The sequence below is a fragment of the Mirounga leonina genome, unplaced genomic scaffold (assembly GCF_011800145.1).
Source record: "Mirounga leonina isolate KUSES-001 unplaced genomic scaffold, KU_Mleo_1.0 Mir_154, whole genome shotgun sequence".
NCBI lineage: Eukaryota > Metazoa > Chordata > Mammalia > Carnivora > Phocidae > Mirounga > Mirounga leonina.
Window position 1 is genome coordinate 37,770,952 of NW_023270389.1, and position 20,191 is coordinate 37,791,142.

Genomic DNA, 20,191 nt, shown 5'->3' on the forward strand with positions numbered 1-20,191 from the left:
GTATCAGTTTGAATTCCCAGTGGCAATTTATGAAAGTTTCAGTTGCTCCTGTCCCTGTCAACACTGGGCAGTGTCAGTCTTTAAAATTTTAGCTATTGTTTTAGTTGGAAGGTGATATCTCAATGTAGTTGTTTTTTTTTTTTTAATTTTATTTATTTATTTGACAGGGAGAGACACAGTGAGAGATGGAACACAAGCAGAGGGAGTGAGAGAGGGAGACGCAGGCTTCCCGTGGAGCAGGGAGCCTGATGTGGGGCTCGATCCCAGGACCCTGGGATCATGGCCTGAGCTGAAGGCAGACGCTTAACCAATTGAGCCACCCAGGTGCCCTCAATGCAGTTTTTAAAAGTAATTAAGATAAAATTCATATAACATAAAACTCACCATTTTAACCATATAAGTATATAATTCAGTGGGTTTTAGACTATTTGCAAGGTTTTATAATCATTACCACTAATTTCAGGACATTTCCATCACCCCTAAAAGAAACCCCATACCTCTCAGTTTCCTCATCCCCTTTCTCCCTCTATCCCCTGTTAACACTAATTTCCTTTCTGTCTTCACAAATTTTTCTATTCTGGACACTTCATATAAATGAAATCATGCAATATTCAGATTTTCTGTCTGGTTTCTTTCACATAGCATAATGTTTTCAAGGTTCATCCATGTTGTAGTATCAGTACTTCACTCCTTTTTATGGCTGAATAATACTCCATTGTATTGGATAAACCATATTTTGTCTGTCTTTTCATCAGTTAATGGACACTTGGGTTATTTCTACTTTTTGGCTATTGTGTATAATATTGCTATTAACATTCATGTGCAAGTTTTGTGTGGACATATTTTCAGTTCTCTTGGGCATATAGTTAGGAGTGGAATTGCTGGGTCATATGGTAACCCTATGTTTAAGTTTTTGAGAAAATTGCAAAAATTTTTTCCACAGGAGCTGCATCATTTTAAATTCTCACCAGCATGTATGAGGGTCAAGTTACTCCACATCTTCACTAATACTTATTATTGTCTACTTTTAAAAGAAGCACTCTGTATTAGTTTGCTAGGGCTAACATAACAAAGTACCACAGACTGGGTGGCTTGAACAATAGAAATTTATTTTTGTACAGTTCTGGAGGCTAGAAGTACATCAAGGTGTTGGCAGAGTTAGTTTCTTCTGAGGGCCCCTCTCTTTGGCTTGTAAATGGCCATCTCTCTGGGTCTTCAACGGTTTTTCTTCTGTGTGTCTTTTTTTTTTTTTCCAAAAATTTATCCATTTATTTGAGAGCGAGTGAACATGTTCGAACATGGGGCATGGAGGGGCAAAGGGAGAGGGAGAAGGAGAAAAAGTCCCAAGCAGACTCCATGCTGAGCACAGAGCCTGACATGGCGCTCAATCCCATGACCCTGAGATCCTGACCTGAGCTGAAACCAAGAGTGGGATACTCAACCGACTGTACCACCAATGCGCCCCTCCTCTGTGTGGTCTTAATCTCCTCATATGAAAACACGAGTCATATTAAATTAGGACCCACCCATTATCTCACTTAACCTTAATTGCCATGTTTTAAGGCCCTTCCTCCAAATACAGTTACATTCTGAGGTAACAGAGGTTAGAACTTCAACATACGGATTTTGGGGAGGACACAATTCAACTCATATCACCATCCTCATGGGTGTGAAGTTTTATCTGATTGTGGTTTTGATATGCATTTCCTAATGACTAATGATGCATCATTTCATGTGCTTATTAGTCATTTGTATATCTAATTTGAAGAAATGTGTATTCAGATCCTTTGCTTATTTTTAAATGGGGTTATTTGTTCTTTATTGTTGAGTTGGATTATTCTGGATACTAGACCCTCTCAGATACATGATTTGCATATAATTTCTCCCATTCTGTGTGTTCTCTTTTCACTTTCTTCATAGTGTCCTTTGATGCACAAAACATTTAATTTTAATGCAATTTATTTATTTTTAGTTTGGTTGCTTGTGTTTTAGTGTCATAGCTAAGAAACCATTTCCTAATCCAAGGTCACAAAGGTATACACACCTATGTGTCCTTCTAAGAGTTTTATAGTTTCAGTTCCTACATTTAAGTCTTTGATACCTTTTGAGTTAATTTTGGTATATAGTGTTAGGTAGGAGTCCAGATTAATTCTTTTTCATGTGGATATCATTTTTCTAATACCACTTGTTGAAAAGACTATCTGCCACTACCCCATCCCCCCTCCATCTCCCAAGACATTGAATGGTTTTGGAATCCTTGCTGAAATCATTTGACTGTAATGTACTGGCATATTTCTGAATTCTCAACTCTTTATTCCATTTATGTTTATCTTTATGCCACTGCTGTGATAACTATAGGTTTGTAGTAAGTTTTGAAATCAGGACATGTGAGTCCTTCAACTTTGTTTTTTTAAGATTGTTTTGGCTATTCAAAGCTTTTGCATTTCACACGAATTTTAGGAACAGCTTGTCTATTTCTGGGGAAAAAAAGCAATTACAATTTTAACAGGGATTACATTGAATCTATAGGTCAATTTGGGGAGTATTGCCATATTAAAAATATTCCAATCCATGAACATGGGATGACTTTTTATCTATTTAGGTCTTCTTAAATTTCTCTCAGCAATGTTTTAGTGTTTTCAGTGTACAAGCCTTGCATTTCCTTGGTTAAATTTATCCCCAAATATTTTATTTTTAATGATATTATATATAGAATTATTTTCTTAATCTCATTTTCAGATTGTTCATCACTACCGTCTAGAAATAAAATTGATTATTGTATGTTGATCTTATATCCTGCAATTTTGCTGAACTTGTTTATTAGCTCTAAGTTATTTTATTTGTTTTTTTGTTGTGTATTCTTTAGAATTTTCTAAATATGAGATCATGTCACCTGCAAATAAAGAGCTTTACTTCTGTCTTTATAATCTGGATACTTTTAGTTTCTTATCTTGTCTAATTGCCCTGGCTAGAAATTCCAGTACAATGTAGAACAGATGTGGAAAGAGTATACTTGTCTTGTTACTGACTTTAGGGAGAAAACTCTCAGTTTTCACTATTGAATATGATATTAGCTATGAATTTTCCATCAATGTCCTTTGTCAGGTTGAGGAATTTACCTTCTATTTCTAATTTGTTCATGAAAGGGTGTTGGATTTTGTCAAATACTTTTCTGCATTTATTGAAATAATCATGTATTTTTTCCCTTTATTCCATTATTATGGTCCATCACATTGATTTATTTTCATATGTTAAACCTACCTTGCATTTTTGGGATTTATCCCATTTGGTCATGGTATTTAAAATTTTTAATATGCTGTGGGATTTGCTTTGCTAGCGTTTAGTTGAAGATGTTTGCATATGTTCATAAGAGATATTGGTCTGCAGTTTTCCATTCTTGTGATGTCTTTCGCTTTGGTATCCAGATACCTCATAAAATGAGTTAGTAAGTATTCATCCATCTTTTACTTTTTGAATGAGTTTAAGAAACATTTGTGTTAAATCTTTTTTAAACATTTGGTAGAATTCACCAGTGAAGCCATCTGATCCTGGCTTTTTATTTTGTTGAAGTTTTTAAATTACCAATTCAGTATCATTACTTATTATAGGTCTATTCAGATTTTCTCTTTCTTTTTGAGTCAGTTTTGGTTTTGGCTGTGGTCAGTTTAGACTAAGTTTTCTTTAGCAATTTGAACATATTTAAAATAGCTTATTTATTAAAGATTTTATTTATTTGAGAGAGACAGAGAGTGACAGAGAGAAAGAGAGAGAGAGAGAGAGCACGAGCAGGGTGGGGAGGGGCAGAGGGAGAGGGAGAAGCAGGCTTCCTGCTGAGCAGGGAGCCCGATGTGGAACTGAAGCCCAATGTGGGACTAGAGCCCAATGTGGGGCTCGATCCCAGGACTCCGGGATCACGACCTGAGCCAAAGGCAGATGCTTAACTGAATGAGCCATTCAGGTACCCCTAAAATAGCTGATTTACATCTTTTTTTTTTTTTTTAAAGATTTTATTTATTTATTTGAGACAGAGAGAATGAGAGACAGAGAGCATGAGAGGGAGGAGGGTCAGAGGGAGAAGCAGACTCCCTGCCGAGCAGGGAGCCTGATGCGGGACTCAATCCCGGGACTCCAGGATCATGACCTGAGCCGAAGGCAGTCGCTTAACCAACTGAGCCACCCAGGTGCCCCTACATCTTTTTTTTAAAAAAGATTTTATTTATTTATTTGACAGAGAGACACAGCGAGAGGGAACACAATTGTGCAGGGGGAGTGGGAGAGGGAGAAGCAGGCTTCCTGCTGAGCATGGAGCCTGATGCGGGGCTCAATCCCAAGACCCTGGGATCATGACCTGAGCCAAAGGCAGACACTGAACGACTGAGCCACCCAGGCGCCCCTGATTTAAATCTTTGTCTAGCAAAGAACATTTGGGCTTCCTCATAGACATGGTTTTTATTTTTATTGATTGCTTTTTTTCTCCTGTGTATGGGCCATACTTTCTTGTTTTTTTTTTAAATTTATTTTTATTTTTTATATTTTTAAAGATTTTATTTATTTGACAGAGAGAGAGACAGGAGAGAGGAAACACAAGTAAGGGGAGTGGGAGAGGGAGAAGCAGGCTTCCCGCTGAGCATGGAGCCTGATGCGGGGCTCGATCCCAGGACCCTGGGATCATGACCTGAGCCGAAGGCAGCCGCTTTACCGACTGAGCCACCCAGGCGCTCATACTTTCTTGTTTTTTAGGATGCCTTATAATTTTAAGCTTTTATTTTTAAGCAATCTCTACACCCAATGTGGGGCTCGAGCCCACAACCCCGAGATCAAGAATAGCACGCTCCACCGAGTGAGCATGCTAGGCACCAGCATGCCAGCTAGGCACCTCTAGGTTGCTTTAGAATTTTTTGTTGAAAACTGGAATTTTGAATATTATGTTACAACTCTGGAAATCAGATTCTCTTCCCTCCCCAGAGTTCATTATTATACTTTATAGTTGTTGTTTAGTAACTGTACTAATTTTTAAAGTCTATTATTTGTTGTGTGTGGCCACTGAAGTCTCTGTTCTATTAGCTTAGTGGTCAGCTAATGATTAAACACAGATTTTCTTAAATGCCTGGAAATAAAAAAAAAAATCTCCCAGTCTTTGTAGTGGGGCTATGTTTCTATGTTGGGATACACCCTCAATTCTCAGGAATTTACAACTCTGTCTTAGCTTTCTTTTCTTGCTTTTGCAAGGTCAGCCAGAAATGAGAGCTTAGGGCCTTCTTAGGGAATGTACGCAGTTCCAGTTATGTGCATGATTTTCTAGATTCCCTGGAGCTTTTCAAGGTCCTTTTCCTCAAACCTTCTCATTGTCCAGCCTTTCCTGTCAAGCTTTTTGGGCAGTCTCTTATTTGCTCAACACCTATCAATTGCCTGGTGGCAAATGATTAAAACACTGGCCTATAAATGTTTTTGACAAATACCCCCTGGAGAGTGGCTTTACCACTGGGCCAAGTTAGCTGAGATAAAGACAAGCCTTTTGAGCCCATCGTCCAGGAAGCCACTAGATGGGTCAAAAGAAGTAATTGCTATTCTATGAGAATCAGGCCTCTTGCTCCCTCTGGTACTGGTACCAGGAAAGTAGGCCATTATTTTACAAAATACCCGAGTTGAAAAGTAGTGGACGGGACTAGGTTAAGTTAAAATGTTAGAAAGCTTGGGGCACCTAGGTGATTTTTGGGTTGTGAGTTTGAGCTCCACATTGGGTGTAGAGATTACTTTAAATAGACACACACACAAAAAATGTTAGAGAGCTTGCTGTTCCTAGAGATTTAGCTGTTTTTCTTGAATAAATGCTCCCTGGGTTGCTGCAAGCTTTTGGTTAGTTTTCAGAGTTCCAAAAGAGTTGATTCTGAAAGTTTTTGCCAGCTTTTTTCATTGCTTATATGGAACAGTGGACTTTTTGAGTTCCTTACTCCACCATTTCCCTCATTGTGGTTTTAATAGCTATTTCCTTAAAGATGGAGGAGGTAAAAACATGTGCTTATTTGCCCTCTGTGTATCATTTTTGCTGAAATGTACATTTAATTCTCTTGCATATTAAAACAACTGAATTGGTTCTCTTTTACTATTGAATTGTAGAAGCTCTTTATGTATTTGGGATACAAACCCATTATCAGATAAATGTTTTGTAAATATTTTCCCCAGTCTGTGGCTTGTTTTCATTCCTTAATGACATCTTTCATAGTGAAGAAATTTTTAATTTTGATGGAGTCCAATTTATCAATTTTTTTCTTTTATAATTCAGACATTTTGTTTCCTAAGAATCATTTGTTTAATCCAAAGTTACAAAGATTCTTTTCTGTTTCCTTCTAGAACTTCTATAGTTTTAGGTTTTACATTTATGGCAATCATCCACATTAAGTTGCTATTTGTAAATGATGCAAGGTAATTGTTGAGGTCCTGTTATTCTTTCTTTCCTTTCTTTCTCTTTAATTTTGCATATGGATGTCCAAATTTCCCGGCATCTTTTGTTGAAAAACTATCCTTTCTCCCATTGAATTACATTGATGTGTTGTCAAAAATCAAATGGGTCATTTGTGTGTGGATTTATTTCTGAAGCCTCTATTCCATTCTCTGATCGATATGTTTATCCTTATGCCAATACCACACTATTTTGATAACTGTAGCTTTATAGTAAGTCTTAAAATCAGGCAGTGTGAGTTCTCCAACTGTTTTCTTTTTCAAAGTTGTTTTGGATGTTCTAGGTCTTTTGCTTATCTATCTAAATTTTAGAGTGAGCTTTTCAATTTCTACTAGAAAGACTGCTGAGATTTTAACTGGGATTGCACTGAAGCCTTAGATCATTTTTAGGAGGTCTGACATATTAACAATACGGAATCTTCCAACCCATGAACACAGTATATTCTCTCCATTTATTTTGTTTTTCTCTTAATTTCAGTTAGCAATGTTTTCCATTTTGTGTAGTCTTGTACACATTTTGTTAAATTTAGCATAAAAGGTTTTACCTTTGAGTTTTCCATTTTTTGTTGCTAGAATAGAGAAATAAATGACTTTTCCTATATTTACTTTGAATCCTGTGATTTTGCTAAATTTACTTATTAGTTCTATTAGTTTTTTGTGGATTCCTCAGGATTTTCAATGTAGCGATCATGGCCTTTGCAAATAAAGGCAAATTTATTTCTTCCTTTTCTAACTATATACCTTAAATTTTTTTTTTTAAGATTTTATTTATCCATTTGTCAGAGAAAGAGAGAGAACACAAGCAGGGGGAGCAAAAGACAGAGGGAGAAGCAGGCTCCCTGCCAAGCAAGGAGTCTGATGCAGGACTCAATCCCAGGACCCTGGGATCATGACCTGAGCTGAAGGCAGACACTTAACTGACTGAGCCACCCAGGTGCCCCTACAGTATTCTTTTTTGAAATGTTTTTGTTTCAGGGTAAAGCTGACTTCACAAAATAAGTGGTAAATGTTCCCTGTCCTATTTTTGGATGAGTTTTGGTAGAACTGATATTCTCTTTTCCTTAAATGCTTAGTAGAATTCACCACTGAATTACATTGGCTTGGAGTTTTCTTTGTTTTGAATGAAGAATTCAAGTTCTTTGATAGAGATAGGGCTATTCAAGTTATCTTTTTATTCTTTTTTTAAAGATTTTATTTATTTATTTGACAGAGCGAGACACAGCGAGAGAGGGAACACAAGCAGGGGAGAGGGAGAGGGAGAAGCAGACTTCCTGTTGAGCAGGGAGCCCAATGCGGGGGCTCGATCCCAGGACCCTGGAGCCATAACCTGAGCCGAAGGCAGACACTTAATGACTGAGCCACCAGGCGCCCCTTTCTTTTTATTTTTTAATGAACTTTGGTAGTTTGTGTATTTTAATAAATTCATTTATTTCATGTAAGTCATCAAATTTATTAGCATACAGCTCTTTACAGAAATCATTTTCCTTTTAATGACTATAGGATATGTTGTGATGTATTTTTTTCATTCTTGATACCTATAATTTGTTTTGTCTTTTCTCTCTCTCTCTCTTTTTTTAAACAGATTTTTACTTATTCATTTGACAGAGAGAGAGAGAGAGCACAAGCAGAGGGAGCTGCAGGTAGAGGGAGAGGGAGAAGCAGGCTCCCCGCTGAGCAGAGTCCGATATGGGGCTTGATCCCAGAACCCTGGAATCATGACCTGAGCTGAAGGCAGATGCTTAACCAACTGAGCCACCCAGGCACCCCTGTTTTTCTTTTTTCTTGAGCCCTTTGGCTAGAAGTTTATAAATTTTCTAGACTTTTCCCCTAAAGAATCAGATTTTGGTTTTATTGATTGTTCACCATTGCCTTTCTCTTTTCTATTTTAGAGTTCTTCTTCTCTATTTTTTTCTTCCTCATGCTCTTTTTGGGTTTATATTAATCATCTTTTTAAAATTTCTTAGGGTGGAAGCTTAGATCATTGATTCATGACCTTTCTTCTTTTCTACTATAGGCCTTTAAAGGCTATAAATTTACCTCTAAACACTGTTTTAGCTGTGTCCCACAAATTTTCTGGTATGTTATGTTCCAATTTTCATTCAATTTCAAATATTTTTAAAGGTCTGTTGTCATGGGCTTTAACCCATGGGTTTTTAGAATTATGTTATTTACTTTCTAAGAATTCATGAATTTTACAGGTACTTTTCTGTTATTAGCTTTTATTTAATTCCCAGAGGCCACAGAGCACATATGACTTATAGTGGTCTTTTAAAATTTGTGACAGTTATTTTATAGCCCAGGGTATGTTCTGAATTGATGAATGTCTTGTGTGCACTTGAAACAAATATGTTCTGCCACTATTGAGTGGAGTGTTCTGTAAATGTCAATCAGGTGGAGTTGGTTGATAGACTTTTCCGGTCTTCAAATCCTTACTAATTTATTTGTCTACTTGTTTCATTAATTACTGTAGAACAGACAGAACAATGGCTTTTGTTTTTTACACTTTTAAGTTGTTATTAGGCACATGCACATTTAAAATTGTTATACCTTCTTGATTCATTGAACTCTTTGTTATTAAGTCTTATCTCTCTTTTCTTGGTAATATGTCTCCTTAAGTCTTATGAATACTGTTTCCATTCTTTTAGCTTTAACCAATGGCCATTGCTGAATCAAACAAATTTGGAGAACGTGGGAGAGAAAGTTGCTAAGCATGGTTCCCAGATACTTGGCTAATGTAACTAAGTGGAGAATAAAATCAGTCATTGAGATAGGAACAGGCTCATGAGGAAAATAAAAGTTCAGATTTTAGTCTGTTCTGTTTTCAGTGGTAATTGGACATACAGGTAAAGATGTAGGTAACATGAGTCAAATTCTAGAAGAGAGACATGCCTGGGGATATAGATTTGTAAGTCAACGGGAATAAAGAACAAAGGATCAAAGGCAAAATCCTGAACAGAAGGAACACTAAATCTTCCTAAAAGGAGGAGAAATCAGCAAAGGAGACTGAAAAGGAGTGAATGATTCAGAGTGTAAAAAAAGCAAAGAGAATGCTGACTCATATACTAAGGACATAGAGGACTTCTGAAAAGGTGGAAATGGTCAGAAGTGTTCAAATTCTGAAAATATTGGTCATTAGAAATTTTTTCAAAGTAGTTTCATAGTAGGAGTGTAGTAGTGAGGGCAGATTGAAGTGAGTATGATAATTAATGTGTGATATTCATGAATGTATAAATGTGTGAATACTGATGCAGATTATTTTTAAAAAGATTTCTTATGTATTTATTTGAGAGAGAGAGAGAAAGCATAAGCAGGAAGGGGCAAAGGGAGAGGGACAAGCGGACTCCCTGCTGAGTGCAAAACCTGATGCAGGGCTTGATCCCAGGACCCTGAGATCATGAACCTGAGCTGAAGTCAAATGCTTAACCAACTGAGCCACCCGGGCGCCCCCGAGGCAGATTACTTTAAAAACAATTTAAGCAATCTTGATAATGAGGGGAAGGAGAAAGAAAGGAGGAGGAAAAAAGGCATCTCATCTCAGCCTGGTAATTCCTATCTCTCTTTCAAGATTCAAATATAGTTTCCCCTCTATCAGAAAACCCTCCATTCTGAGTATGATGTGCTCTACAGCACTCCATAAATACATTTGTCATGGTACTTATAACAGTATGTTTTAATTATTCTGTTTTTTTCCTACTAGATAGTACTTGACAGCAGGGACTCTCTTTGTAACTCCAATGCCTACTGAGCATGATGTCTGGCACAAAGTATGTGAAATCAGGTTTAATGAATGATAGATTCAGGCATATGCAGGTTAGGAAAAAGGAGTCAGTGGTGAGGAAGAGCTTAAAGGTACCGAAAGCAGAGTTTAGATGTCCCTGATGGAACAATGTCTTTAGGTCTGCCAAAGGGGATGGGTTTCAGCACACAGGCAGAGTGATCAGTTTTAAAAAATGAGGAAGGGATATGTCTACATCTCATATCAGAATAGGTATGTGAGATGAAGGTGTTTGTACTAAGGGCTCCTCCCTCCTTCCCCTCCAAGGGGGCGGAGAGAAACGGTCGAGGGGCAACACTAAGAGGAACAGAGAACTGAGGAAAATGGCGAAGACTTGGAACGAATGTTATGGGAAATGCGAAATTCCTGATCAAGGAAAGGTAAAGGAATTGCCAAACACGGGATAGCAACCATCTGAATGGAAACTCTCTCTTCATAGTAGCTTTCAGAGGTCGTGTGATTTTTTTTTTTTTCCCAGTTAGACGCAGGTTCCAGCTTTTAGAATCCGAGGGGATGCATTTTATTTTATTTTTAATTTTTTTTATTTTTAAAGATTTTATTTATTTATTTGAGACAGAGAGAATGAGAGAGAGCACATGAGAGGGGGGAGGGTCAGAGGCAGAAGCAGACTCCCCGCCGAGCAGGGAGCCCGACGTGGGACTCGATCCCGGGACTCCAGGGTCATGACCTGAGCCGAAGGCAGTCGCTTAACCAACTGAGCCACCCAGGCGCCCAAGAATCCGAGGGGATGCATTTTAAGAGTGATACAGGGTTGAAGGCTGTTGTGGAGGTCGAAAGACAGGTGCACAGGTGGACGGGATTTGTCTTAGAAAGAAGGAACGGGGGACACCTGGGTGGCTCAGTCGGTTAAGCGTCTGCCTTCGGCTCAGGTCACGATCCCAGGGTCCTGGGATCGAGTCCCGCATCGGGCTCCCTGCTCCGCGGGGAGCCTGCTTCTCCCTCTGCCTCTGTCTCTCTCTCTGTCTCTCATGAATAAATAAAAAAAAAAATAAAATCTTTAAAAAAAAAAAAAAAAGAAAAGAAAGAAGGAACGGTTGTGTCTGCCAGAGTTCAGGTGTTGCTGTGGGTATTTAAAATGATAGGCCGTGAGTAAGGAAGGAAAGAAGATGCCATTCCTTCACGACTCCATGTAAGTTTGTACACGGGCTGCGCTGGGCGAGCGTGTGGAGCGCCGAGGTCTCACCTGCGTGTCCTGGCTCTAACAGCGCTCATAACATCTAGAAGGCGTCGGAGCTAGCGCACAGAGACTTAGCGGAGAAGTCTCAGCTTCCGCAGTGACGAGAGTGCCGTGCGACCACTTGATCTTTGTCCATTTGCCAGGCCCACGCCGGGATGGGGGCCAGCTTCTAGCGTGGAGCCTCCCCTCCCCCAGGTCGCTGGCAGCGGCCTGACCCGGAAGCTTCTCTGTCGAGCCGGAAGCAGAGCCGCGCCGCGAAGGGCCGCCGTGGAGCCACCGCCCCCTCGCCGCTTCGCTGCTGTTTGGGGATCCCGGACCGCGGCGGCGCCGGGTTGCGCTGATGGTCCCCGCCCGGCGGCGGCGGCGGCAGAGGCGGCAGGAGGATGACCTCTCCCCGGGAGCGGGGTACCGACCTGGCCCGTTTCTACACTGTCACCGAGCCCCAGCGACATCCAAGGGGCTACACGGTGTATAAGGTCACCGCCCGGGTGAGTACCGGTGTCGGTCGGGCGTAGAACCAGAGTTGGGGCGTGAGGGACTAGGGTATGGACCCTGTGTGGGGGGTACCTGGCCCTGGGTCAGAGCCTGGGATGGGACTGGGTGCGCCCAGTGCCGGCCATGCGTCGGAGGTGGGGACTTCTGGAAGACTGGGGTAGGGGCTGAGTGTTGAATGTCGAGACTGTGCTATAGAAGGTCGCGGTAGTGCCTTCATTCCAGGGTGGGGCAGGCGTTGGTGGTTTTAAATTGATGATTCAGACCCTTTCCCAGTAGTACTTTCTCTTCTGAGGCTGAAATCAGCAGAAATGGTTTTGCTTGCTTCTCCGGGATAGTGTAGATCGAAAAACTAATGCATGTATTATTTGATTTATGTAATAAACGATATTTCTTCCCTTGATCTTTTATACTGTGTCAGGTTTGTAGTGAGGCAGACAGACTCTTGAGAAGGGTGTCACTGTAGTCACCAGCCTAGGCCGTCTGTGTTTGGCTGTGTCTTTTTGCCTGGAATTTTCATAATTTGCAGTAGTAGGAGACATAGGAGAAATTCTTCTGGGAGTGTCTTGTGTGAGTTGTTTTGAGGGCGTATTTAAAAGGTGTGAGGCTCCTTTACATCAACTAACCAATTTTTAGTACCCACTTTGTTCATGTTTTATTGCTTTTGCCTTGAGTTTTAAAGAGAGTTTGCATCTCCCTTCTTGGAAAAGAATAACAAAAATAAGTCGGAATGTTTGTGACGTATGTATGTATGAGTATGTGTGTATATTAGGCATGTTGTACATATTGCCCAACTGAATCCTAATTTTAATGATGAAGAAACTGAGGTTCAAGGAAGTTTCATAACTTGACTAACTTTACATCATAAGGCAGGTGCACATTTAGGATTTGAGACCAGTTCTGCTTAATTCCAAGTTATATAAAAAGTTAAGAATTAATTTTATCATTGTCATTAGTTGTTAAAGAAGAGAGGTACAGATAGTAGTAATAGTGCAACATACATTTGGAGGATGGCATAGTCCTGTGTGTCAGAGAGCTCAGGAAGTAGAATTTGAGAAGAACCTTAAAGGTTAGGTATATTTAGATAAACAATTTGGGGCATGAAAGTGGTACATATTTTATGGAAATGGCCCACAATTCAGTCATGTGAGAAGATGGGAGGAGCAAATTTGTTTAAAGATAAGACCAGGCTTGGTTATCTCAGAGGGTTATACAGAGAATTGAGTGAAATTTGTTACTCCGCCTGCTGTGGAAGTAAGGTTGTTACATAGGATGGGAGTGTTAGTTTCAGATTAAGAAATTTTTTCAGATTACAGTTAAGGGACCCTTATTATACCACTCTTGAAACCTTTCTAGTTATTGGGCCCTTCAAAATCTAGACTTAGTTTCCTAACAATTTTTATGGAATTAGAACAATCTTCAATATACATAGTGTTCCCTTCATAGCACCCTAATTCATCCCTTATGCTTAATCTATTTACATGTCTGTGTCTCTTAGTAGATTTACAGTAGGTCTCTATCATTGGTATTTGTTTCCTTTTATATCACCTACGACAGTGTATGGCACACAGTGTTGAAAAAAATATTGTTGAATGTTTTCCTTCCCATTCTAGGCAGCACACCCAATAAATGTTTAGTTCCAGGCACTAAGTGCTATGAGGAATACAAGGCTGAAGAAAGCATGTACCTTTCTTTCAAGGATGCTCCCAGTAGGAGAGAGAGTTAACTGGGTTTAAAGAAGTGTAGTACAAGATGGAAATGTTAAATGTTGTAAGAGACTACAGAAAAGAGCTATGGGATTTCAGAAAACAGGAAGATAGCTCTGGCTCATGGGATCAGGGAACGTGGACCAATTAAGATAAATGGTGAAAGATGGCAAGAATCCAGACAGGTGGGATAAAAGGAGAGGGCATCGTAGATAGAAGGGTGAATGGGAGGAATAGAGCCTGTAAAGGCCTGAAGGTGTGCATGTGTGTGGATCTTGAATAGGAAACGCTGAGCATGATTATTACTTGATCTTGAATAGGAAACGCTGAGCATGATTATTACTTGTAGTCTTACTTGTAGAAGGAAAGGTTAACCTAATTTACATCTCAAATATCTTTTCTTAAGCTGTGAACTAATTTTTATGACAACAGTTAACTTACGACAATGTAAATTAGAACATGAAGTAGCACATTGCCTTAGAAGTAACCAAATTTATATAATATGCATGCTACATATTGCTGTGGTTATTTGAACTGGGGAAGTTGCTTACACTGTCTTTTTTTCTCCTTGTAAATGACTATTTCCTCATTTTTTGTTTCTGTTACAGGGTTTGTTTTTTTAAAATTTTTTTTAAAGATTTTATTTATTTATTTGAGAGAGAGAGACACAGTGAGAGAGGGAACACAAGCAGGGGGAGTGGGAGAGGGAGAAGCAGGCTTCCTGCTGAGTGGGGAGCCAGATGTGGGGCTGGAGCCTGATGTGGGGCTCGATCCCAGGACCCTGGGATCATGACCTGAGGCGAAGGCAGATGCTTAATGACTGAGCCATCCAGGCGCCTCTGTTTTTTTAATTTTAAGGCTTGAGGGTCAACATGGAGAAATACTTTTTTTTTTTTTCATGGAGATATACTTTTAAAAAACAACTGTGCTTACTATTATAAAACAAGTAAAATATTTATTATTCTTTAAGACTTGAGGAGAAAAACATCTTTCCTCAGGAGAATTAACCAAGTAAGTAGTGCTCCCCTGAGAGAACTTCATGAGATAAAGATTAGGGATGTCTTCTCAGTGTTTCCTACTACTAATTTACTTCTAGCCTTAAGGAATAGTCCCTATATTCTTGACCTTTACAGCGTTCTTTATGCAGAAGTAGAATTAGAATCATGGGAAGTACCATTGTTAAATTTTAGGTAGCATAAGAGCTCTCTCATCTTTTAAAAACTCCTTGATATTTTGTTTTGCAATTCTCTGGAACCTAGCAGGCTTGGATAACCTTATGGCCAGTTACAGGCGTGCTAACAAATTTCCTAGTTAAATTCTGTGTTTATGAATTTTTATCTAGAGTAAGTATTTCTATTAAGAATTGGAAAATTCTTTTATAGATTTCCTTTAATTCTTAGTTAAAGAAGACGCAGATATAAAAGAGCCATTAGCAGTGTTTTTGGTTGTTTCATCATGCTACATTTACAAAACTCGTATTGTAATATAGATTTCTCAGCAACATTAAGTGAATGGTATTCTTTCCATGAATATGGAAAGCGAAAGGTATGCTTTAATTTTAAATGGCAGTGTTGCCTTATGACTATATTTTGTTTATATTGAGGCCTACTTTATGTACAACCAAGCTCATCAATTTTAAGTGTACAGTTTGACGAGTTGTGGCAAATGTGTATAGTTGTGTAACCACTGCCACAGTTCTCACTGCAGAAGTTCCCTCATGCTCCTTGGCCTTCAGTTCCCCCTCCCTACCCCCTATTCCTCGGCAACCACTGGTCAGTTTTCTGTCACTGTAGATTAGGTTGTATTTTCTAGAATTTGATATAAATGGAATCATACAGTATGCACTTTGTTTTTTGGTCTGGCTTCTTAACTCAGCATGATTACTTGAGATTCATCTATGTTGTTGTGTGTTTTATTCTCTTTTATTGTTGACCAGTATTTCTTTGTATGGTTATACTACAGTTAATCCATTCTGTTAATGAGGACTTGGATTGTTTCTGATTTTTGGCTTTTATGAATACAGTTACCATGAACATTTGTATAGAAGTCTTTGTATAGACATTTGCTTTCATTTTTCTTGATGGCACACAGCCTTGTTTGCTGTAGCTTTATACTAACATCTTGAAATTAGGCTCTCTTTCTCAAAATTGCTTTGATTGTTTTAGATTGTTTAGATTTTTGTATAAAGTTTAGAATCAGTTTGACAAATTCTGCAGACATACCTACCCAGATTTTGATTGGCATTACATTGAGAATACAGATCAGCTTCTACAGAAGAAGATATCTTAACAACATTGATATCTTAGCAATATTGAATCTTCTGATCCATGAACATGTATCTTCCATTTATTTAGCTCTTTAAGCAATGTTTTCTAATTTTCAGTGTGCAAGTCTTGTGCATACTTAAAGCAATTTGGGTGTTTTTTCAAACTGAGAATACATAAGTCCACATTTTATATAGCAAACGCTTATATGGTGCTTATATGAGTCAAGCACTGTTCTATTCACTTTATATAAATCAAGCGCATTTTCTACAGCAGCCCAGTGAGTAGGTGCTATTATTATTCTCACATTATCAATTAGGGAATTGAGGCACAGAGAGGTTAAGTACCTTGCCCAGGGTCACACGGCTAGCCAATGGTGGAGTCTAGATTTGAACACAGGTAGACTGGCCCCAGTCGCAGTGCTTTTATCCCAGTGCTGCTGTTGAATACCTATATAAAACGTATTTCATTAGATGCTGTGGGTGTATGTATGGGGGTGCCTGTGTGTCCCCACAGGGCCTTACTGTAGTTTGGCAAAAGTGATGGATACGTGGAAAATACAGTGACTGTGGTAATGTGAACAAAGGGGAGCAGGGAATGAATGGAAGAAATACTTAGCTTGATTTGAGTCTGAAAATTGCCATTTCCAAGGCTTCAAATTGGAACACTATTTGTGTTGCTTGGAGGGAACCTGCATTCAATTCCTGACCGTATTCTTGTATGGACTTCTTGTGAGAAGGAAAGGAATTATTTGTAGTATATTAGTACACTTTTCTCATATACCTTTATGTTAGATGCTGTTTCCTCTGTCTGGAATGCTCTTCTGTTTTATGTTGGTATCCCTGTTCATGTGAAGTGTCAGTTCCTGCCCTGTGTTTTCCAGGAAGCCTTTCTTACGTGTAGAACTCCATGTGGATTATATATCCCTCCTTTAAAGCCTTTATCATAATGTACTTGTTTGTTTCCTTGTTTGAGGGCGACTGCCTTTTTAACTTTGTATTCATGGTGCCTAGCACAGAGCTGGACAATAGCAGGGATTTGAGAGAAGACTGGAAAGAGGCAATATTTTTCTTTTTAAGTGTTCCTTTTTAAATCGATATATAGTAAAATTGACTTCTTATATAATTCTATGAATTTTTACACAATAGATTCAAATATCCACCGTCATCATCAGGAAACAGAACAGTTCCATCATCCCCAAACACTCCCTCATGCTGTCCCTTTTATATATTCTTCTCCCCACCTCTTAGCTCCTTGGCGACCACTGATCTGCTCTCTACCACTCTACTTCTGTCTTTCTGAGAATGTTGTATAAATAGAATCATCCAGTATTTAACCTTTTGAAGACCGTCTTTTCTTCCCATTTTTTATAGGATTGTTTTCTAAGTGTGGAATTTTGAGATTCTATATTTGTTCTGGATGTAAGTTTTTTTGTCAGATATGTGATTGTATATATTTTCTCCCAGTGTATAGCATATCTTTTCATTATCTTAACAGTGTCTTTCACAAAGCAAAAAGTTTTAATTTTGGTGAAGTCTCTCTTTCTTTTTTTTCTCATATGAAGTGTGCTTTTAGTGTTGTATCTAAAAATTCTTTACTAACCTCAGGTCACACATTTTTTTCCCCCAGTGTTTTGTTCTAGAAGATTTAGTGTTTTGCATTTAACATTTGGCTCTATGATCCATTTTGAGTTTATTTTTGTATAAGGTGTGAGGTTTAGACAGAACATGCATATGGATGTTCAATTGCAACAAAACACTTTATTTAAGAGACTAGCTCTTTTTTTTATTGAATTGTTTTTGCATCTCTGTCCAAAATCAATCAGGAAATATATGTGTGGATCTGTTTCTGGATTCTCTGTTTTGTTTCATACCACACTGCCTTGATTATTGTAGGTTTATATTTATATTAAGTCTTAAAATTAGGTAGAATTCCTCCAACTTTATTCTTTTTCAAAATTGTTTTGACTATCTAGTTCCTTTGCTTTTCTATATCAATTTTAGAATCAGATTGTCTATATCTACAAGAAATCCTGATAGAATTTTGATGAGAATTCCATTAAATCTGTGGGTCAATTTTGGGGAGAATTGACATCTTTACTCTGTTGAATCTGCAAATGAACACACTATGTCTTGCCATTAATTTAGGTGTTCTTTGATTTTTTTCATCAATGTTTTATAATTTTCAATATACAGATTCTGGACATTATTGTTAGATATATTTCTCAGTATTTCATCTTTTTGTAGCTACTCTGAATAGTATTAAAATTTGACTTTCAAGTTTTCGTTGCCAGTATTAAAGACATTTGGGTTTATTTTTCTGTTGACTTTATATCCTATGATCTTTCCAAGGTTATTTATTAGTTTTAGGAGTTTTTGGTAGAGTTTTCATTTTTTTCTACATAGACAATACACGTTTGGCAAAGGGAATAGTTTTATTTCTTTTATTTCTTTTTGTTTTCTTATTGTTCTGCTTAGGACTTATAGTGCAATGTTGAATAGAAGTGGTGAAAGTGAACATCCTTGCCTTGTTCCTGATCTTAGAAGGAAAGCATTCAGTCTTTTCTCTTCAGTATGATATTCACTGTGGAGTTTTTGTATGCTGAATGCAGCATATTTAATTTTTAGTTTTGATAGCTTTTTATTCTGAAAGTAATGCATATTCATAAACATTTCAAGTAATAATTTAAGCCACTATGAGGAAATAAAAGCCTCCTAAATTTTATTTTATTTTCTTTATTTTTTTATTAAAAGATTATTTAATTAATTTATTTTTTTATTAAAAGATTTTATTTATTTATTTGACAGAGAGAGAGCACAAGCAGGGGGAGCGGCAGGCAGAGGGAGAGGGAGAAGCAGACTTTCTGCTGAGCAGGGAGCCCGATGCGGGGCTCGATCCCAGGACCCTGGGATCATGACCTGAGCTGAAGGCAGATGCTTAATGACTGAGCCACCCAGGCACCCCAAGCCTGCTAAATTTTAAACCCTTAACTGCTTATATTATTACAAATGTCTGATGTTAAAGCAGTGAGAATTATTAGTTTTTGGTTGTTAAATCAGTAGCTCCATGAAGGTTTCTTGAAAAATGGTGTTGGCTTACCCTGGAAATAGTTTCAGCAAATGGAGTAGTCATGGGGGTAGGGAGGGAGATTAATTTGTTGAAAAATATATTTATGATTAAAAATTTTGAAAAATCATGGTTCGGCTCAGGCCATGATCCAGGGTCCTGGGATCAAGCCCCACTTTGGGAATCCCTGCTCAATGGGAAGTTTGCTTCTCTCTCCGCCCCCTGCTCTTGCTTTCTTGCTATCTTTCTCTCTCTCTCTCAAATAAATAAATAAAATCTTAAAAAAAAAAAAAAGAAAAATCATGGTTCTTAAGTTCAGTTTTTTTTCTAGCATCTTGTTTTATTCTACCTTTCCTTTGTTTTTAACTGTTAATACTGTTTAATAGAAAACTATCTCATGTGAAAAATGTTAGTAAGCAGGGTTTTTTTTTTAAGATCTTATTTATTTATTTATTTATTTAGAGAGAATGTGAACAGGAGGAACGGCAAAGGTAGAGGGAGAAAGAGAATCTCAAGTGGACTCCACATTGAGAGTGGAGCCTGAGGCGGGGCTCCATCTCACTATCCTGAGATCATGACCGGAGCTGAAATCAAGAGTTGAATGCTTAATTGACTGAGACCCCCGGGCTCCCCTAGTAAGCAGGTTTTAAAAAATGTAAGCCAGGGCGCCTGGGTGGCTCAGTTGGTTAAGCGACTGCCTTCGGCTCAGGTCATGATCCTGGAGTCCCGGGATCGAGTCCCACATCGGGCTCCCTGCTTGGCAGGGAGTCTGCTCCTCCCTCTGACCCTCCCCCCTCTCATGTGCTCTCTCTCTCTCATTCTCTCTGTCTCAAATAAATAAATAAAATCTTTAAAAAAAAATAAATAAATAAATAAAAAATGTAAGCCAATCATGTTTTCATTTTGTGTATTGATAACTTATATGCTCAGATATTAAGATTTTGTGTTAAACTGCAAACTTTAACAACAATGATTTTGATTTTCCTTGAAATTAGATTGGAAAATAGTTTACCTTAGAGTGGTGCCATTATAGTTGGTAAATTTAAAGTGAGAAATACAACTTAACATTTATTGAGTGTCCAAAGGTAGCTTGCTATTATAGTTTCTTTATTCTCTCTTTAGATTTTGGGATTTTAATGATGTAGAAAGCAATCATTCCTTTCAACATATTACTTTTGTAAAAACTTGTTAGAAAGTGGAATGTCTGAATTTTTTCCCATTGACTTATGTA

General features: G+C 38.2%; 2 protein-coding genes across 8 annotated transcripts in view; one reads left to right on the forward strand and one right to left on the reverse strand.

Annotated features, from left to right (window-relative positions):
- Nucleotides 1–11,582, reverse strand: part of ANGEL2 (angel homolog 2) — a 38,991-nt gene extending 27,409 nt beyond the window's left edge. The window contains exon 1 of the mRNA XM_035010528.1: nt 11,439–11,582. Within this exon, the coding sequence (XP_034866419.1) occupies nt 11,439–11,467 (29 nt within the window). The 5' untranslated portion in view covers nt 11,468–11,582. The remainder of the gene's footprint in view (nt 1–11,438) is intronic.
- Nucleotides 11,583–11,684: 102 nt separating this feature from the next.
- The window catches only part of RPS6KC1 (ribosomal protein S6 kinase C1), a 198,296-nt gene continuing 189,789 nt past the window's right edge, over nt 11,685–20,191 (forward strand). For all 7 annotated transcript variants that reach the window (XM_035010534.1, XM_035010535.1, XM_035010538.1 and 4 more), the window contains exon 1: nt 11,685–11,920. In XM_035010534.1, coding sequence (XP_034866425.1) covers nt 11,816–11,920 — 105 coding nt within the window. In that variant the 5' untranslated portion in view covers nt 11,685–11,815. The remainder of the gene's footprint in view (nt 11,921–20,191) is intronic.